The sequence below is a fragment of the Myotis yumanensis genome, unplaced genomic scaffold (assembly GCF_028538775.1).
Source record: "Myotis yumanensis isolate MYYU_CA2020_CCGP unplaced genomic scaffold, mMyoYum1.0.hap1 SCAF_22, whole genome shotgun sequence".
NCBI classification, from domain to species: Eukaryota; Metazoa; Chordata; class Mammalia; order Chiroptera; family Vespertilionidae; genus Myotis; species Myotis yumanensis.
The window spans coordinates 598701-617714 of NW_027223773.1; the positions used below are offsets into that span (position 1 = coordinate 598701).

The 19014-nt window shown below is 63.3% G+C and overlaps 1 protein-coding gene across 1 annotated transcript in view; it reads right to left on the reverse strand.

Annotated features, from left to right (window-relative positions):
• The window catches only part of NAV1 (neuron navigator 1), a 95954-nt gene that overhangs the window by 38790 nt on the left and 38150 nt on the right, over positions 1 to 19014 (reverse strand). Inside the window, 2 exon segments of the mRNA XM_070401389.1 lie at positions 3859 to 4206; positions 7357 to 7459. Coding sequence (XP_070257490.1) covers positions 3859 to 4206; positions 7357 to 7459 — 451 coding nt within the window.

Genomic DNA, 19014 nt, shown 5'->3' on the forward strand with positions numbered 1-19014 from the left:
AGGGGTGTTTCCAGAGCTGGGGGATCGCTGACTCTACACCTTCCTCCTTTTCCTTCCCACCTTCCCTCTTTTTAAAAAAAATATTATTATTGATCTCAGAGAGGAAGGGAGAGGGAGAGATAGAAACATTCATGATGAGATTCATGGATCGGCTGCCTCCTGCACGCCCCCCACTGGGGATCGAGCCCACAACCCGGACAAGTGCCCTGACCGGGAATCGAACCCTGACCTCCTGGTTCATAGGTCGATGCTCTACCCACTGAGCCACGCCGGCCGGGCCATCTCCCTCCTTTTATCTATTTATTTATATTTTTATTGATTTCAGAGCAGGAGAGAGAGACAGAAACATCAACGATGGAATCATGGATCGGCTGCCTCCTGCACGCCCCCTACTGGGGATCAAACCCGAAACTTGGGCATGTGACCATAATCAGAATCAAACCGGGACCAGGCCGAGGCTCTATCCACTGAGCCACGCCGGCCGGGCCCTCTCCCTCCTTTTAGACCTGATGCGGTTCAAGGGCAGAAACGGTTTCCTTCCTGAATCGAACGTTGGGGCCTCCCCCGTGTGGCCCCCCCCGCCTGTGCCCCGAGCCTCGTCGTGTTCCCGGGGCCAAAGCCAGGCCTGGTCCCGCTGCCCCCGGGTGGGGGTGGGCCGCCCAGAACGCGCCGGGGAAGAGGAGACACAGGCAGACACCAAAGAAACGCCTCTGCCCGCTCGTCCGAAGCCAGAGGGCTCCCCTCTCCTGGCACGAACCCCCACGCCCAGCACCCGTGCGCGCGGATTCCTGCCCTGGAGCTGGGTGGGCCCGTCGGGGTCCCTCGCAGGAGGGGGCAGCGGAGGCCCCGGCCGCTCTGCAAGGCCGGGCGGCGTCCCGTTAAGGCCTGGGCTCCCTGCCTCTGGGGGGCACAGAGCCAGCCTGGGAGAAGGCAGGGGCCTCCGGTTTCTTTTATTTGACATTTTTCAACGTCAGAGCCAAAGAGGAAACACATCGCAGCTGCTCCAGAGCCCCAGGCACAGTTCAAGAGGACAGGCTGGGGGGGGTGGGCTGGGGGGAGAGACGGGGGGGCGGGGGCCTGGGACATCCAGCCACACACGGAACAGGGAGCCGCCGGAGGAGCCACCACCGAGCCCGCTGTCCTCAACCTCCCCCCCCTCAGCCTCTTCCGGGAGCAGCTGCTCAGCCAGCAGGGAGTGGCAAGAAATACGCAAAGTGATGAACAGCAAGGACCTACAACCAAGATTACCCAGCAAAGCTCTCTCTTTTTCTTCCTTTTTAATATATTTTTATTGATTTCAGAGAGGAAGGAAGAGGGGGAGAGAGAGAGACATCAATGATGAGAGAGAATCATTGATCGGCTGCCTCCGGCACGTCCCCCTACTGGGGATCTAGTTGACAACCCAGGCATGTGACCTGACCGGAATCGAACCCGGGACCCTTCCGTCTGCAGACCGATGCTCTATGCACTGAGCCAAACCAGTTAGGGCTCAATAATAAAGATTATTTTTTTAAAAAAGAGAAAGATAGAGAGAGAGAGAAGGGACCTGCTGGCTTGTCTAAGGTCCCGGGGCCCTTGGCTGCTGAGCACATGACTCTGACCGACGTGAGTGGCGCCCCCTGGAGGTGTGCGACCTGTCGGTACTGCAGCTGGCTCAGCCTGGGACCCTGCCCCTCACCCTGGGAAGCTGGGGCACAGCCACCCAGACTGCCATTTGCACAGACAGGCATGGAGACTTGGGAGGGGTAACCCCTAGTTAGAGCAGGGGAGAGGGAGAGGGGAGGGGAGGGGCCGCGGGGAGGGCTGGCTGGTCCCCTTCCCCTCTGGGCACACCGGGTGCTGGACCCCATGCCTGCGTCCAACTCCGTGGGGGCCGAACCTCCCGCTCTGACCTCGGTGCTGGGATGGGGGGACAGATGGCTGCAGACCTTATCTTCTTTGTTATTATTTTTTTTCCAATCCTCACCCGGGGATATGTTCCCATTGATTTTTAGAGCGAGTGGAAGGGAGAGGGAGAGACAGAGAGAAGCATCGACGTGATAGAGACACACCGATTGGCTGCCTCCTGCACCTGCACCGACCAGGGCCCGGGCCGGGGAGGAGCCTGCAACCGAGGTCTGTGCCCTTGATCAGAATCGAACCCGGGACCCTGCAGTCCGCAGGCCGCCGCTCTATCCACTGAGCCACACTGGCTAGGGGCCACACCTTATCTTCTTCAGATTACATTCCAGACAGAACTATTTTTAGAAAAACACATTCCTCTTCTCTCTTCAAGAGGCAAAAGCGTCCGAGCTGTCACCTAGGACACTCGGCAGCCAAGGCAGGGCTGTCTACAGCGTCCCCACGTGCAGCCCCCACGGCGGACGGTGTCAGGCGGGGAGCCGGGCAGGTGCCAACTTTTAAGGGGATCATGGACAACTGGACAGCTTCCGGGGGCGGGGGGGGGGGGGGGGCCGGACGAGCATGAAAACCCGGCTCGCTTCAGAAAACATGAAAATAGCCCGGCCGCCCCTCCCGGGCCCTCCCGCCTGGCACAAGCTCTGAGCACAGGAGGGGCGGCCGGCTCCCCTCGGGCCCCAGCTCCAGGCCGGCCAGCTGAGCCGAGTGCGAGTGAGGTCTGAGGTCGGGGCCTGGGATTTACGGGCCATAAACAACCCCACATGCGTCAGCTGTTTTGCTCGGAGCAGCCTGCTCAGCTGGACGGCCCCGCCTGGTCCCTCCTGGTCCCTCCCTGGGCGGGAGCGGTGGGTGGCCTGAGATGTCTTCTTGCAAACTCAGAGATTTTCCTGGGGAGAAGGCGTCCCTGCCGCTACCTGTGTGGCCCCTCGGGGGGCCCCAGCAGACCCAGCACCCCTTTCTCTCCATCCTCCCCACTCCCTCCCGGCTGTCCACAAACCCCTCCCCGTCCACGTCCACGGGGGCAGAGAAAGATTAGATGAGCCCGGCTGGCGTGGCTCAGTGGTTGAGCTTCTACCCATGAACCAGGAGATCCCGGTTCGATTCCCGGTCAGGGCACAGGCCCGGGTTGCGGGCTCCGTCCGCAGTGGGGGGCGTGCAGGAGGCAGCCGATCCATGGTTCTCTCTCATCGTGGATGTTTCTCTCTCTCTCCCTCCCTTCCTCTCTGACATCAACAAAAATATATTTAAAAACAGAAAGATACGAAGCTGAGGGTCCTGTGGGGCAGGGACTGGGCAGAGGGTTCACAGGCTGCGGCCGGGGCCGGGGCCGGGGCCGGAGGGCACAGGGCAATTCGCAGAGGAAGGAAGCGGAGGAGCAGACACTGAGGGGGGGGGCACTGGGTCAACCGGGGACAGGGGCCGGGACCCGGGAGGAGGCGGCGCAGCTGCTACCGCGACCTGCTTCTTCCCACCCGTTGTCACCCACACACTTTCTCTCCTCAGCAGCCTCTCGAGACAGACAGATGCGAGCTGACCACCCTCTTGGCACAAACGGGGAGGCGGGGGGGTAGCGGGGGGGGGGGGGTCGCCCAAGGTCCACGCACAAGGGATGGGACCAGCACTCTTTCCGGGGCCCCTCCCACCTACCAGCCTTTTTGAAGGTCAAGGACTAGGGCGGGGACACCATAGAATGACAGCCAGGGGGGCCAATGAGAGGAGGCATCAGCCCCCCCCCCCAGTTCAGCACAGAATGACAGCCACCGGGGCCAGTGAGCCGTTGGCCCTGCCCACCACACCCACGTCTAGAAGGAGGACCAAGTGCATTTCAGGGGCGGCCAAGACCAGAATGCGGGGGCCCTTGGCACAGCCCAGCAGACACATAGGGGATCTCGCCCCACCGGTCCCTCTGTGTGTCCCCCCCTCCCCCGCCCGCCCCCCGCAGGCAGGGCCCGCCCTCACCCGGTGGTGATGTCCTCGTCCTCCGTCATGGTCTTGCCCATGAGGTCGCCGTCGCTCATGTAGCCGGACTTGAGGTCGGCGTCGTCCGAGTCCAGGCGGGAGATGTGGGTGAGCTTGCTGGGGCTGCGCATGGGCATGGTGTGCGAGTAGTGGGCCCGCTCCCCGTGCATGTACCAGGCGGGCGGCCCCTCGGAGCGGCAGCCCCCGCCCACCGAGGGCGCGTCGCCCGCCTGCAGCCGCGGGCTGGCCTGGCCGTAGCGCCAGGACAGGGGCGACGAGCGGTTGGAGAGGCTGGACACGCTGCGGGGGTTGGCGTCGTCGCTATCGTAGCAGGTCATCTCCAGGGAGCTGGGCGGGAGCGGAGGGCACGGATTCACTCGGGGCACAGCCACCACCTGCCCCCCTCAGCCTGCTCCCCAGGGCCCCCCACCTGCCCCAGGCCACCTCCCCCGGGAGGCCCTCAGCCTGCTCCCCAGGGCCCCCCACCTGCCCCAGGCCACCTCCCCCGGGAGGCCCTCAGCCTGCTCCCCAGAGCCCCCCACCTGCCCCAGGCCACCTCCTCCGGGAGGCCCTCAGCCTGCTCCCCAGGGCCCCCCACCTGCCCCAGGCCACCTCCTCCGGGAGGCCCTCAGCCTGCTCCCCAGGGCCCCTCACCTGCCCAGGCCACCTCCTCCGGGAGGCCCTCAGCCTGCTCCCCAGGGCCCCCCACCTGCCCCAGGCCACCTCCTCCGAGAGACCCTCAGCCTGCTCCCCAGGGCCCCCCACCTGCCCCAGGCCACCTCCTCCGGGAGGCCCTCAGCCTGCTCCCCAGGGCCCCCCACCTGCCCCAGGCCACCTCCTCCGGGAGGCCCTCAGCCTGCTCCCCAGGGCCCCCCACCTGCCCCAGGCCACCTCCTCCGGGAGGCCCTCAGCCTGCTCCCCAGGGCCCCTCACCTGCCCAGGCCACCTCCTCCGGGAGGCCCTCAGCCTGCTCCCCAGGGCCCCCCACCTTCCCTAGGCCACCTCCTCCGGGAGTCCCTCAGCCTGCTCCCCAGAGCCCCCCACCTGCCCAGACCACCTCCCCCGGGAGGCCTTGGGGGACCAATAGGAACCTATACTAACAGCAGAAGTGGCCCTGGGTCCATGTAAACAGAAAGCCAATCAGGACTCTCAGTTCCCTTTCCCATAACGGGAGACAGAAGCCAGAGATCCAAGCTGCGCTCCCCCCACCCCCCTCCCCGCCCCACCAGTCAGCTGTGTGCAAAAGCCTTTGGCCTCCCTCGTCCACCACCCCCCCCCCCCCGCCCCCAGCATCGCCTGCCTGGGGGCGAGCTGCTCTGCTCAACTTGGGGGGCTGGCTGCTCAGGGTCAGTGGCCCCCGGAGGCTGAAGCTGCCGCCCGGCCCTTCCCGGGGGGGTGAGTCACTCAGGGTGTGACCCTCTTGGCAACTAGGTGCTTTCTGCCTTCCCGGCATGGGCTGGCGGGCCACCGGTCAGCGCCGTTCCAGCCCCTTCCCGGGAGGGGGGAGGAGGAGGGTGTTCAAGATTCCAGCCTGACCGGCGTGGCTCAGGGGCTGAGCGTCGACCTATGAACCAGGAGGTCAGGGTTTTCCCGGTCAGGACGCATGCCCGGGTTGCGGGCTCCATCCCCGGTGTGGGGTGTGCGGGAGGCAGCCGGTCCATGAGTCTCTCATCACTGATGTTTCTACCTCTCTCTCCCCCTCTCCCTTCCTCTCTGAAATCAATAAAAACACATTTAAAAAAATAGATTTCGTCCACCAGCTCTCTAAAATGATGAGCCAAGCTGAGCCCTGGCCCAGGCGGGGAGGGGGGGGGAGGCCGATGGAGGGGGTCCAAGTCCAGGGCTTCCTGCAGCCCCACCACCCACTTTGCCTCAGGACCCCCTTGACCACATCCCTGGCCTGAGCAGAGGTGGCCCAGAGCGCAGGGCCTCTGACGTACCATTGGGGGTATCGTAGACGCCTGGGAGCAGAGGGCTGGGGCGCGAGGATGGGATGGACTAGGGCAGCGGTTCTCAACCTGTGGGTCGCGACCCCTTTGGCGGTCGAACGGCCCTTTCACAGGGGTCGCCTAAGACCATCCTGCAGATCAGATATTTACATGACGATGCATCACAGTAGCAACATGACAGTGATGAAGTAGCCACGAAAATAATTTTATGGTTGGGGGTCACCACAACATGAGGAACTGTATTGAAAGGGCCAAAAGGTTGAGAAACACTGGACTAGGGGGACGAGTGTGGAGGAGGGAGGAGGGTGATTTGACCAGGAGAACTAGATCCCGTGGGTGAAAGGGACTGTGGCCTGACTTATTTAAAATTTGTATTTTGGTTAGTCCTCACCTGAGGATATTTTCCCATTGATTGTTAGAGAGAGTGGAAGGGAGGAGGAGAGACACGGAGAGAAACACGGACGTGAGACAGACACGTCGATTGGTTGCCTCCTGCATGCACCCCGACCAGGGCTGGGGATCAAGCCTGCAACCCAGGAACGTGCCCTCGACCGGAATCGGATCCGGGAACCCTTCAGTCGGTGGGCCGACGATCTAGCCCCTAAGCCAAACCGGCTAGTGGCCTGATTTCAGTTCCACTTCTGCGCCGTGGCAATCCCTCCGTGGGCCGGGATGGTGGAGAGGTGATGAGCTCCCCGTCACCGGGGGTATGTAAATGTACCCTTGCTCTCACTTGGGCTAAGGAAGGCCTTTCTCCGTCCTGCTCTCATTCTCCAGCCCCAGGAGATGGGGAGGACCCGCTTTCTCGTCCAGCTGGAGAGGCGGCCTGTCCCCCTCGGAGCCTTCCTGTTTCACACACACCCACAATTTCCCAATCCTGGCGGCTGCTCGCTCTCTACCCCCTGGCGCTGCAGCATGAGCTCATCTGGGCAGCCCGAGGAGCCCGTGGGGGAAGTTCTGAGTCACCGAGGCTGCGGCCAGGATGCCCTGCGGGGGGGACTGGGGGGGGGGGGGGAGGGGGCGTTGCTGGGGGAGGATGATGCTCAAGCAGCTGGAGGCTGTGAGGTCCGGGGATGGGTGAGGGGCGCACGCACATGGCACAGAGTCGGGGCGACACTGGGTGGGCCCCACTGAGCTGCAAGCCAAAGAGACAAGAGGGCCCGTGGCTCAGTGGCTGAGCGTCGACCTATGAACCTGAAGGTCACGGTTCGATTCCCGGTCGGGGCACATGCCCCGGTTGCGGGCTCGATCCCCAGTGTGGGGCGTGCAGGAGGCAGCCGATCCGTGATTTTCTCTCTCATCATCGATGTCTCTATCTCTCTCTCTCCCTCTCCCTTCCTCTCTGACATCAATAAAAATAATAACAAAAAAGAGCTGAGAGTGAAAGGCCCCCGTGTGGGGAGGGCACCACCCTAGGGCCCTAGCAGGAGGGAGGCCTCAGAGCGGGAAGAGGGAAGCCTTTGGTGACGCCAGGGGACCCATGGGGGGAGGTCACAGAGGGAAAAGGGAGTCCGCAGGGTGGGGAGGGCGCGGCCCCTCCGCAGCTCACCTGTGGGTCACCTGGGACCCGCGCAGGCTGGACATGGTCTCTTCCAGGTTCTGTCGAAGGTCCAGGACGTTCTGCACCGTCCTCTTCCTCTGGGACTCCGGGTCTGGGAGGAGAGAGGAAGCCGGTGAGCGAGGAGGACTCATCCCCGGAGCCTGGGGGTCAGGGAGGCCCAGACGGACCGTCTCCCCAGGGGTCCCCGCCCCTCAGGCCGTCTAAAGCCCCGCACACATGCCCCTGACCATTCTGAAACCTCAGCCGGGCGCCGGCGGGGCTCAGTGGCTGAGCCTCAACCTAGGAACCAGGAGGTCACGGTTCGATTCTCGGTCGGGGCACGTGCCCGGGATATGGGCTCGATCCCCAGTGTGGGGTGTTCAGGCCGCCGCCGATCCATGATTCTCTGTCATCAAGGCTGTTTCTCCCTCTCCCTCTCCCTTCCTCTCTCTAAAATCAATAAAAAATATATATTTTAAGAGGAGCCCCCAGAAGCTGAGAGGACTGGAGAGGATCTGGACCGTGAGCTCCTGGCACCGAGCAAAGCAAACGCCCAGTCCCTTCCCCCCGCCTCCACGTGAGCCTGGGCTCCAGCACCTTCTGCCTCATCCGATTCGGAGCCGGCTCAGGGGCCGTCTCCACGCCCACGGGCCCGGGTCTGCCGCCCGTTTGGGTGCGAGGCACCCTCTTATTCCTGAGCGGAGCGCCCGGCGGGAGGTCCCTGCAGCACGTGGAGGAGAGCAGCCGGCTCTGATCCTAGAGGCTGCGTGCAAGTCCTGGCCACCGCCTCCCGGCCTGTGCCCTGGGGGGACCCCGGCTAATGCCCCGACAGCCACAGTTAGGAATGCACAGAGGGCCGGAGCCTCCCGGGTTCGTGAGGATGGGGGCCCCAGACATCGGCTGCAGAGACACCCCCCACCTCCCCCGATTCCCTGTCCAGCTCCGCTCCATCCGGCTGAGGGCAGCAGGGAGGACTCCACCTTCTGCAGTAACAGGAACCGGCCAGCAGAGGGCGACAGCCTCCGCCGCCTCCCAAGGCAGACAGCTGGGCTTGGGGGAACCCTGGCTTCCCCTTACACAGCAGGGGGAGGGGGAGGCTGAGCGAGGGCTCTGGGGCCAGGTGGGCATCCAGCGGCCCCGGGAGGCCTGTGCCGCCTGCCACTCTGCAGACAGGACCCTCTGGTGGCCGCACTGCGCAGGCCGAGCCCTCCAGGAGCTGGAGGGCAGCACAGACTGGTTGCTCACGGCGTTTCCGGGGGGGTTGGGGGAAGAGGGGGGCGGCGAAGTGCCCACCTGGTGTCTGCACCCCTCTGTCTAAGGAGTCACCCGCCGGCCCCTCCCAGACTGGTTTGAGGATCCTGGGGCTGCAGGCAGGACCTGGGGGACCAGTGACCGGCTGGGGCCCGGGCTCAGAGGGTCCCTGGAGCTGCAGGGGAGCACGGAGGGTGCCGTGCGCTGAATGGGGGGCCAGGGAGTGAGAGATGCTGCCAGGAGGGAGGGGGTGGCATCAGGGACTTGGACCAGGCGGCACCGGGGCAGAGCCCGGTCCCACCGAGCGAACGCAGGGAGTCAGCCGGTTTGCAGACCCCAAATCAATTTCTTTTCGAGGTAAAACAAAATCTGCCAGGGGAGGCAGGCAGGCGGCGGAAGCCAGACCCGGGAAAAATCGTGGTACTTGGTGATCTAAGCCAGGGAGAGCGAGGGGAGGCGGGGCATTCTCCGCCAAGGTTACCGGCTGGGAGGGACCCCCACGGGAGAAAGAGAGCGGCCGCCCGCCCAGAGGCACTGGTGCGAGGACAGGACCCCTGTCCCCTGGGGCTGGAGGGGCGTGGGGGGAAGGGGGAAGCCCCCAGAGCAAATGGCCACAGGGTGAGGGGCCGCTTACCCAGAGGCCACAGGTAAAGGGGACACAGGCTGTGGGGATCGAGTGCAACCCGGGCCTGTGCCCTGACCGGGAATCGAACCCTGACCTCCTGGTTCATGGGTCGATGCTCCACCACTGAGCCACACCGGCCTGGCTAACGTCCACGCTTTTCCCCCCCAAAATAAATGACAAGCGACAACCGAGACCATCAAACCGGACACGGCGAGGCCCCTCTGACGGGCTGGACCGCGTCCCTCAGGCCCCGGGAAGAGGCCCGTCCCCTCCGCAGGATGAATGAGAGGCCGGATTGCCAGGAGACAGAGGAGGAGCGGGCTGCCGGCCAGGCCCGGCTTCTCTCTCTCTCTCTGAGACGGCGGCCTCCAGCCAGCCCAGGCCTTGCTGGCCCGCTCGGCCCCGGTCCGAGGCGTCCTCCGGGCCCTTCTCCCTCCCCCGGGCCCCGTCCCGCTCCGGAACCTGCACATCTCTGGCCTGGAACCACCTTCCCGGGGCGCCTGGCAGGCAGGCAGGTTGGTGCGGCCTCCTGCCAACACCCTGGCTGCGGGCGCTGCTTAATCAGATGCTTCAGCCTCCTCGGCCCGGCCAAGTCCAAGGCAGGAGCCTGGGAACCAGCCACAGCCAAGCTGAGCGCCAGCCCCTTCCCTCCTCCCGCCCCCCCACCCCCCTCCTCCCTCCTCAGCAGCACAGGTGTGGGACGGAGGCTCCCCTGCCCTCCTCCTGACCCCGAACCCTAATGCCCCCCCGTCGGCTGGCCTCCCCCTGGAGGGGTCCCGTGGGGTCCCCTCTCCTCTTTTTTTAAAAACTATATTTGTATTGATTTCAGAGAGGAAGAGAGAGGGAGAGAGAGAGAGAGAAGCATCCATGATGAGAGAGAATCATGGACCGGCTGCCTCCTGCACGCCCCCCACTGGGGATTGAGCCTACAACCCGGGCGTGTGCCCCTGACGGGGAATCGAACCGGGACCTCCTGGTTCATGGGTTGACGCTCCACCCCTGAGCTATGCCGGCCGGCCGGCCAGGCCTGCGACAGGTTCTCAACGACAAAGCCAGCTCGCAGAACGCAGAGCCCAGAACACTGGCCCCTGGCCATCCATGGGTCTCCTGATTCGCTTCCGATGTGTGTCCACAGGACGGACCTGTGCTTAGGGACAGGCTGACGGTCACCTGCGAGGCCACTGTCCTGGACTCTCCCTGCAGCCGCTGCGGTCAGGTCAGGGCCGGGCGTCCGGCTGTGCGCCCCCTGCCAGTGACCCTCAGCCCAGCTCGGGCGCGGGGCCCTGGCAGCTGGCGCCCCCTGCCCTCTGCCCCCTGGGGTCATCTATTTTTAATGACGTGGAGGACGCAGAGGGGGCGCCCGGGCTCAGAGGAGAGAGGCAGAGAAGAGACGGAGAACATGGCTTCTTTCTCCTCCAACGGACAAAGGGAGCCCCTGGCCCCCAGGTGTCCCGGCCCCCCTCCCACTCCGTGTACAGCAAGCGGATTCCCGTGCCCCTCGTCCAACTTGGGGGGCCCCAGCGACGACCCGGCTGCAGCTCTTCCTGCTGTTGGCTCGGCCCGTTAGTTGCCATGGGAACTGCGGCAGAGGATGCTCCTGGGACCAGGGACCAGACCTGACTGATGGCTGCCTGCGCCTGTCCCTCCCCCACTGGGAGGCCCATGCAGGGGGCACACCATCCAGGCCACCCCGGCCCCGAAGGTGGACGGTGCCGCGGCCGACCCCACTGGGACGCCATCGCCTTTCCGCGTGGGAGCAGCTCCGTTAACGCCGAGGATGTCGGGGCAGGAACAGAATATTGGGGACCAGCTAGGATTGCAAGAAACGGGAGTCCTGCTCTGTTAACCGCCGCGGTTTGGTTCCGGTTAAAGGAGGCACGTTCTAACCTGGCTGGGGGCTGCACGCGGGACCTGGGAGCGCACCTGGGAGGGCTGTGATCATGGAAAGATGAACAACCTTGTTGCAGAAGCCAGAGCCGCCAGCCCCTGGGAGACCCACAGGCCTTTGGAGACCCTCAGCCCTTTGCAGACCCCCAGCCCTTTGCAGACCCACAGCCCTTTGCAGACCCACAGCCCTTTGCAGACCCTCAGCCCTTTGCAGACCCACAGCCCTTTGCAGACCCACAGCCCTTTGCAGACCCACAGCCCTTTGCAGACCCACAGCCCTTTGCAGACCCAGAGCCCTTTGCAGACCCTCAGCCCTTTGCAGACCCCCAGCCCTTTGCAGACCCACAGCCCTTTGCAGACCCACAGCCCTTTGCAGACCCTCAGCCCTTTGCAGACCCCCAGGCCTTTGCAGACCCCCAGGCCTTTGCAGACCCACAGGCCTTTGCAGACCCACAGGCCTTTGCAAACTCACAGGCCTTTGCAGACCCACAGGAGTTTGCAGACCCCCAGGCCTTTGCAGACCCACAGGCCTTTGCAGACCCCCAGCCCCTGGGAGACCCCCAGCCCTTTGCAGACCCCCAGCCCTTTGCAGACCCCCAGCCCTTTGCAAACTCACAGGCCTTTGCAGACCCCCAGCCCTTTGCAAACTCACAGGCCTTTGCAGACCCTCAGCCCTTTGCAGACCCCCAGCCCTTTGCAGACCCCCAGCCCTTTGCAGACCCACAGCCCTTTGCAGACCCTCAGCCCTTTGCAGACCCACAGGCCTTTGCAGACCCACAGGAGTTTGCAGACCCACAGGCCTTTGCAGACCCACAGGCCTTTGCAGACCCACAGGCCTTTGCAGACCCCCAGCCCTTTGCAGACCCACAGGCCTTTGCAAACTCACAGGCCTTTGCAGACCCGCAGGCCTTTGCAGACCCACAGGCCTTTGCAGACCCCCAGGCCTTTGCAGACCCACAGGCCTTTGCAGACCCCCAGGCCTTTGCAGACCCACAGGCCTTTGGAAACCCACAGGCCTTTGCAGACCCACAGGCCTTTGCAGACCCACAGGCCTTTAGAAACCCACAGGCCTTTGTAGACCCTCAGCCCTTTGCAGACCCACAGGCCTTTGCAGACCCACAGGCCTTTGCAGACCCACAGGAGTTTGCAGACCCTTAGCCCTCTGCAGACCCACAGTCCTTTGCAAATCTCCAGACCTGTGAACTGCCCATTTGGCAGACCCTTTGCCTGCTTCCCCACATCATCCTTGTCCTTCTCCCCAACACAAGCAGCTGCTGATGGTGGGAGGGGGGCAGAGCAGGTGTTTGTGGCCGGCCTGCTGCTCTCCCACGGCGCAGGCAGGATTGGGAAAAACGCTGTGACTCAGTTCTGTGTCTGCTGCATTGGCTCACATCGCGACAGGCAGCCCGGACCCTCTGATGGTCCGGTTACGAGGACACCGCTCCTGCTCCCACGGAGATGCTCTGTTGATCTGCTAGCTGGTCACAAACTCGCACTCAACTCTCCCCCAGTTTCCACTGGATAAACTGAGCCCCCACCCCCCAAAGATCAGGGGTCAGCCAGCAACACAGGCGGCTGCCCGGGTCCCGGGCTCGGCGCCTCCCCTGGCCGGCCTCCCTGTTAATGGAGACAGAATTTATCCAAGTGGGAGCCAATTTCATTCTCTCTCATCAGGGACGGGGGGTGGGGTGGGGGGCGGGAGCGATAAAAGGACGTACAACTCCCTGCTGTCAGCCAGGGACGCTAATGAATCCTTTGCTTCCGAAGGCGATTATCGCACAGAATAATTCATCGCCAGAGATTAATTGGACTAATTACGCTGGCTCTCAGAACCCCCCCGAATCATTATTTTCTGTCGGGGCGGGCGGGTGTCAGGGGCGACTGTGTGATACCTGAGCAGCCCGCAGAAAGGAACCCTGGTTTTGAAGGGTGGGCGGGATGTGCGTATAAATGCCACGGCGTCCACGTGTGGGCTCTGCGCTGGTTACGAGGTCCCCCGGGTTCCTTTAATTCGGGGAAACATGATCCCACTTCTAACATCTACGCTTACCGCTTCTCATCGCCTGCCCCACACCCTCGTTCAGCAGGTTCTTCCAAACACCCCACCTCCTCCAGGAAGTCCTCCTGGATTTGATGGGAATGGGAGGCCCCCCGCTGTGTGAATTCCCATCCCTCCTGCAGCAGAAGGTCCCCGACCCCCACACCCAGCCTGCCGGCCACCTCTCCCCCGCCCCCATCCTTAGATTGAGGGTCACTGCTCAGCGGGTCCGGGGTGTCGTTTGTATATAACTGCACGCGCAGGCCGCAGAGACCGCCGGGCGCCCAGAAGGTCGGGCTGGGCACAGGGTGGATCTGAAGGGTTCTGCTCCTCGCTCAGCCACTCACTGGCTGCTTCCTGGGCCTGTCCCTCGTGTGTAAAACAATCATACGTCATGTCAAGCTTCTCGGGCTTTCCGAGACAGACATGCACACGCTTTGATAGTCACCACAGGGGAAGGAAGCCAGGGAGGAAGGTGCGGCTGCCCGGGAAGATCCTGCTGCGGGCAGCGGTGGGTCGCAGACGGACTGGCCTCACAGCAGGAAGTATCAGGTGTTCGGGCAACCGGAGCCAGCAGGAAGGGAGCAGAAACACCCAAACACGGGGTAAGGGACACCTTGGCCAGGATCATCCGCGGCTGCCCACAGAGCGCCCCCTGGGGGCAGGGAGCGGAGGTGCCTCTCAGCCCAGGGGTAAGAGAGGCCCCCCCCACCCCCAGATTTCTTTTTCTTTTTTTAATATATTTTTTATTTTTTATTGATTTCAGAGAGGAAGGGAGAGAGAGAGGAAGGGATGGAAACATCCATGATGAGAGAGAATCATGGATCGGCCGCCTCCTGCACGCCCCCTACTAGGGATCGAGCCTGCAACCCCGGCCTGTGCCCTTGACTGGAATTGAACCCGGGACCCTTCAGTCTGCAGGCCGACGCTCTATCCAGGGCACATACATGCCCAGGTTGTGGGCTCCATCCCAGTGTGGGGCGTGCAGGAGGCAGCCGGTCCATGAATCTCTCTCATCATTGATGTTTCTCTCTCTTTCTCTCCCCCCCCCCCCCCCCGCTTCCTCTCTGAAATCAATAAGAATATATTAAAAATAAAAAAAGAGCAGGGGGCCCTGGTCACGGGTTGCCCCAGCCTTGGCAGAGGTCCCTGTCCACTGTGGCTGAACTGGCCGGCTGCTGGCCGCGAGGCCGCGGGGGGGTCTGAGCGCCCAGGAAGCCGGCAGGGGCCACAGCAGAGCCGTCCCTGTCGGTTCTCCAAGCCCCACCTCCGCCTTCCTGCCCCCCAGGCCGGCGCGCGCTGGGAGAGGACCCCAGCCGTCCTGACTCTGCTCTAGTGGGTGGGAGCTCAGGATCAGAATGAAGTTGACGTCAAGACCAGCAAAACAGGAGACTCCTGGCGGCCAGCGTCCGGGGGCTGAGGCTCGAAGCGATTCCTCGACGGATTGAAACGTAAAAAGGGCGAGAGCCAGAAACACAGCGCGTGACGCGCTTATTAACGACCGGATTATTCTGGCATCAGAGCGCTTGGCTGGAGCGGACAGGAAAGGCTCATCAGGGCCAGGGAGGATTTGGGCTGGAGCCCGAGACCCGGCTCCCCTCCGGGCGGGTGGCGGGGCTGGGGAGAACAGCGGGAGGCCGCTGGGACAGGGCCTTGACCGCCCTCTTGTCTCAGCCGACCCCACTCTTCCGGAAAGGGGTGCCCTGCCTGACCTCCCCGAGGCTGCTCCGATGCCTCCCTCCCCTCGAGGGTCCAGCCTGAGGAAGCCCCTCGCGCGCAGTCCTGGGCGGAGAAAAGCGCGAGGGAGGGACCGACCGATGGCGTCCCCGAGCCGGGCTTCAGCACACTGCCTCCCAGATCGAGTTTCTCCCCAAGGGGCAGAGGGAGGCGGCGGGCACCACACACCACGGTCCCCGGGGTGTGGCCCCTTTTTTCCGACCTCCCCGGCGACTCGCACGCCTTCCTGTGGCTCCTCGCTGGCCAGTCTGAGCCCCCCTGCCCCCGGGACACTGGGGAGACCCATCTCAAAAGTGGGGCTGGGGTCACACCTGTGGTCTGGGGGCACCGAGGGCCCTCAGTGACTCGGGAACACAGTCTGAGCACGAATGACAACGTGGGGGCCAGGGCACTGGGCCAGCGAAATGCTGATTTTCTTTCTCCCCTCGAGGCCCCTCTCCCGACATCCAGCTTCAGAAGATGGTGCGGGGGGCGGGGGGAGGAGGGACAAAGCCCCAAGAGGAACTCCAAGCCCAGGTGACTCGGACTGGGGGGCCGTGTAATGAGATATACACACACACACACACACACACACACACACACATTTGCTTGTGAATCCTCACCCGAGGGTAATTTTTCATTGATTTTTAGAGAGAGTGGAAGGGAGTGGGAAGAGACAGAGAGGAACATCGATGTGAGAGAGACGCATCGACTGGTTGCCTCCTGCACGAGTCCAGGCCAAGACCGGGGACTGAGCCTGCAACCCGGGTACGTGTCCTTGACGGGGTTGGGACCCGGGACCCTTCAGTCCGAGGGCTGACGCTCTACCCGCTGAGCCAAGCAGGCTGGGGCCAACGTGAGCGACAGACCACGAGAAATGGCCCTGCGCAGACCCGGGGTCCCGACGCACCAAGTCCCAGTGGAGAAGGGACCGGGGACAGGAGACGCTACCCAACGGGCCGACTCCTCCGGGCGGGTCAGGCAGAACCGCCTCACGGAGGGCCTCGGAGTGCAAGGGCAGGGCCCCCGGGAGCCGGGGTCACCCAGCTCACAGAAGCGGGGTGGTGATCCTGCGGGGTGGTGGAGGGCCGGGCGTGGCCGATGGGGATGGGCCTCTACACCCCCAGTTATGAAGAGGAGGAGGCCTGGGTGAGAGGTGGCATCACAGTCTGGGAGGCCGGTGATCCAGTCCGTGATCCTGCACTGTGGGTGGTACCCAGGAAGCGGAGGTTGGCCGGTCCGGCCGCAAGCAGGAAGGGCCCTGTCCGAGGGAGGCTCGGGGACCCGGGGACAGGCCACCAGGGACGTCTGCGTGGCTGCTTTCACGGTTGTGTCAAGAGCAGATGAGGCCCTGAGAGATGCTGTCAGACGGTCACCATGGAAACAGGAGAGCTGTTTTGATGCTACCAGGTGGGGGGGGGGGGGGGTCTGGGACAAGCCTCCCTCCCCCCCACCCCCCCCCCTCCAGGGACCTGAACAGGAAACAGACAGAATCCTGGGCCACGTGACGCAGCCACAGATGGTCCCCACCACCCTTTCTCTGCCGAAAACCCTCCCCCCAAATACTTTTTGGTTTGAGACAAGTTTCCATAGCAACCGGAGTCCCGATCAGCCAGAGGGTTACCATGGCGACTTAACAGGGCTCCCTGTCCACAGCTAAGGAGGGTCCTCGCACCTTGTCCGTCAAGCAAGGCTCACAGGAAACGGCGCGAAGGACGGAGGCCTGGCCTGCGGCACTTCTTCCAGGCCCCAGGCAGGGGGCTTTCACCTGCTGCCTGAGGAGGGGCCCACGGCCGCCCCACTGTCTGAGGCCCCCCCGTTTGTCCCTGGTTAACAGGTTTGCCCGCTGTGCCCTTCCCTCCCCAGGAGGCCGGAGGCTGAGGGCCTGCACGGCCTGTTCCTTGCTTAGAATTTCTGCTTTGGGCTCAGCTGAAGAAGCGGGGGTGGGCGTGACCAATGGCGAGGTAGGCGTGGCTGGTGAAGGTATGGGCGTGGCCAGTGGATGACTGGGCGTGGCCTGTGGAGGGCTGGGCGTGGCCTGTAGATGGCTAGGCTTTAACTATGAGTGATGGGTGTGGCCTGTGGGGCTGGGCGTGGCCTATGGATGGATGGGCGTGGCCTGTAGGTGGCTAGGTGTGAACTATGAGTGATGGGCGTGGCCTGTGGAGGGTTGGGCGTGGCCAATAGATGGCTAGGCTTGAACTACGAGTGATGGGTGTGGCCTGTGGGGCTGGGCGTGGCCTGTGGAGGGCTGGGCGTGGCCAATAGATGGCTAGGCTTGAACTATGAGTGATGGGTGTGGCCTGTGGGGCTGGGCGTGGCCTGTGGAGGGATGGGCGTGGCCTGTGGAGGGCCGGGCGTGGCCGATGGGGATGGGCCTCTACACCCCCAGTTATGAAGAGGAGGAGGCCTGGCTGGGAGGTGGCATCACAGTCTGGGGGGCCGGTGATCCAGTCCGTGAATAAGGGACGCGTGTATTTCAGCTTCACAACCCGCCTCGCCCCCGCGGCACCACCGGCGGCTACTACGCCGGGGGAGGCAGCAGAAATGCAAGCTGTGCGCTGGGCCTCCCGTGGCGGCCCCTCCCGCGCCCCTCCCGCGCCGGCTGCCGTGTGCCCGGCCCATCTGCGGCCGGCCCGCCCCACCCACGCGCTGCAGCACAGCTAAGCAGCACACATCCACCGGGTTCGCAGACACAGAAATAAATTTTCCAGACTTTTGTCACATTCCCACGGAGCCGAGCACAATAAGTTCATTAAGAAACAGCGAAAGTGTTTGTTTAAGCTCACTTTTTTTTTTAGCCTGCAGAAGTGCTATGTTTAAAATGAACAGCAGTATTTTTTTAATTTTTTTTTTTTTTTAAAAAGACTAGAGTCAGGCTGTTCTCTCCACCGGGGAAGGCCCTGCTCGCCCACCGGCAAAGTGGAGGGTTTGTCCTCATCTCTAGACCCCCCCTCCAGCTTCACCCCGAGACTGGGGGGGCCCCAGGGGGTCAAGGACAAGGGCACGTCCTCCGAGGGGCCGAGCCTCGGCTGGATTCCCAGGTGTCCCTTGACCTTGCCTGGGAGCCTGGCTTCCCGGAGTGAGCTGGGTGCCCCCATTTCTCTTCTTGGCTCTTGATTTTGGTGCCATTTGGAGAAACCCTGACCAGCCACACACCAGCGGGTGGCCCCTGGGGGCTTTGCAAGGACACCTGCCTCCCGGGATCCCTAAATCCTCAAATCCACAAACTCCTGCCACCTCAGGGTGTCGGGGAGCTGAGCGTCTGAGACAGGACTCCCCCTGGGGTGGAAGGTGGGAGCCCCACTTCCTCCCTTACCCAGGTGTCGCCGCCCTAGGGCTGGGCATGGACAGCGCGGCCTCATTGGTCCTAAGGATCAGCTCTCCCAGCCTAACCTCAGTCCTTCTGCCTCGATCATTTCTCCTGAGCCCTCCTCCGTGCAAATCGGGGACAGTCGCTCCCTCCCCATCCCCCTTCCCATCTGTCTTCCCCCCAGACTGTGTTTCCCACACACAGAGCTGCTTGAGATAATATACGATTTTTTTTTTTTTTTTAAGGAGGAGGGAAGCTGAGCGAGGGTGTGGGGACAGATCCCCTCCCAATTCTGTCTGGCTCCAGCTGACGAGTGTCAGTTTGCAGTCCCCGAACAGACAAGAAGCAAGAGGGAGGCGAGAGAAAGAGAAGCGGGGGTGGGGGGTGGGGGGGGGGGCTGGTCTCCCCGGCACAGACCGAGGGGCCGGGGGCCTGTCGGGGAGAGGGTGGGAATCAGAAGCCCCCTGCCCCCTCCTGTGCGGTCCCCAAGGCCTCAGACCCCGTCCAGATGGGTTAGGAGTCACCTGCCCACGCACGGAGCTCCTTCAAGTCCTTACACGGGTTCAGGGACGCAACATGGACCCCAGTCATAGCCACAGTGATCAGAAGCCAGAAAGTACAAAACTGCCATCCCAGCCCGGCCGGCGTGGCTCAGTGGTTGAGCGTCGACCTATGAACCAGGAGGTCTCGGTTCGATTCCCGCTCAGGGCACGTGCCCGGGTGGCAGGCTCAATCCCCAGTGCGGGGCCTGCAGGAGGCAGCCGATCAGTGATTCTCTCTCATCATGGATGCTTCTCTCTCTCTCCCTCTCCCTTCCTCTCTGAGATCAATAAAAAT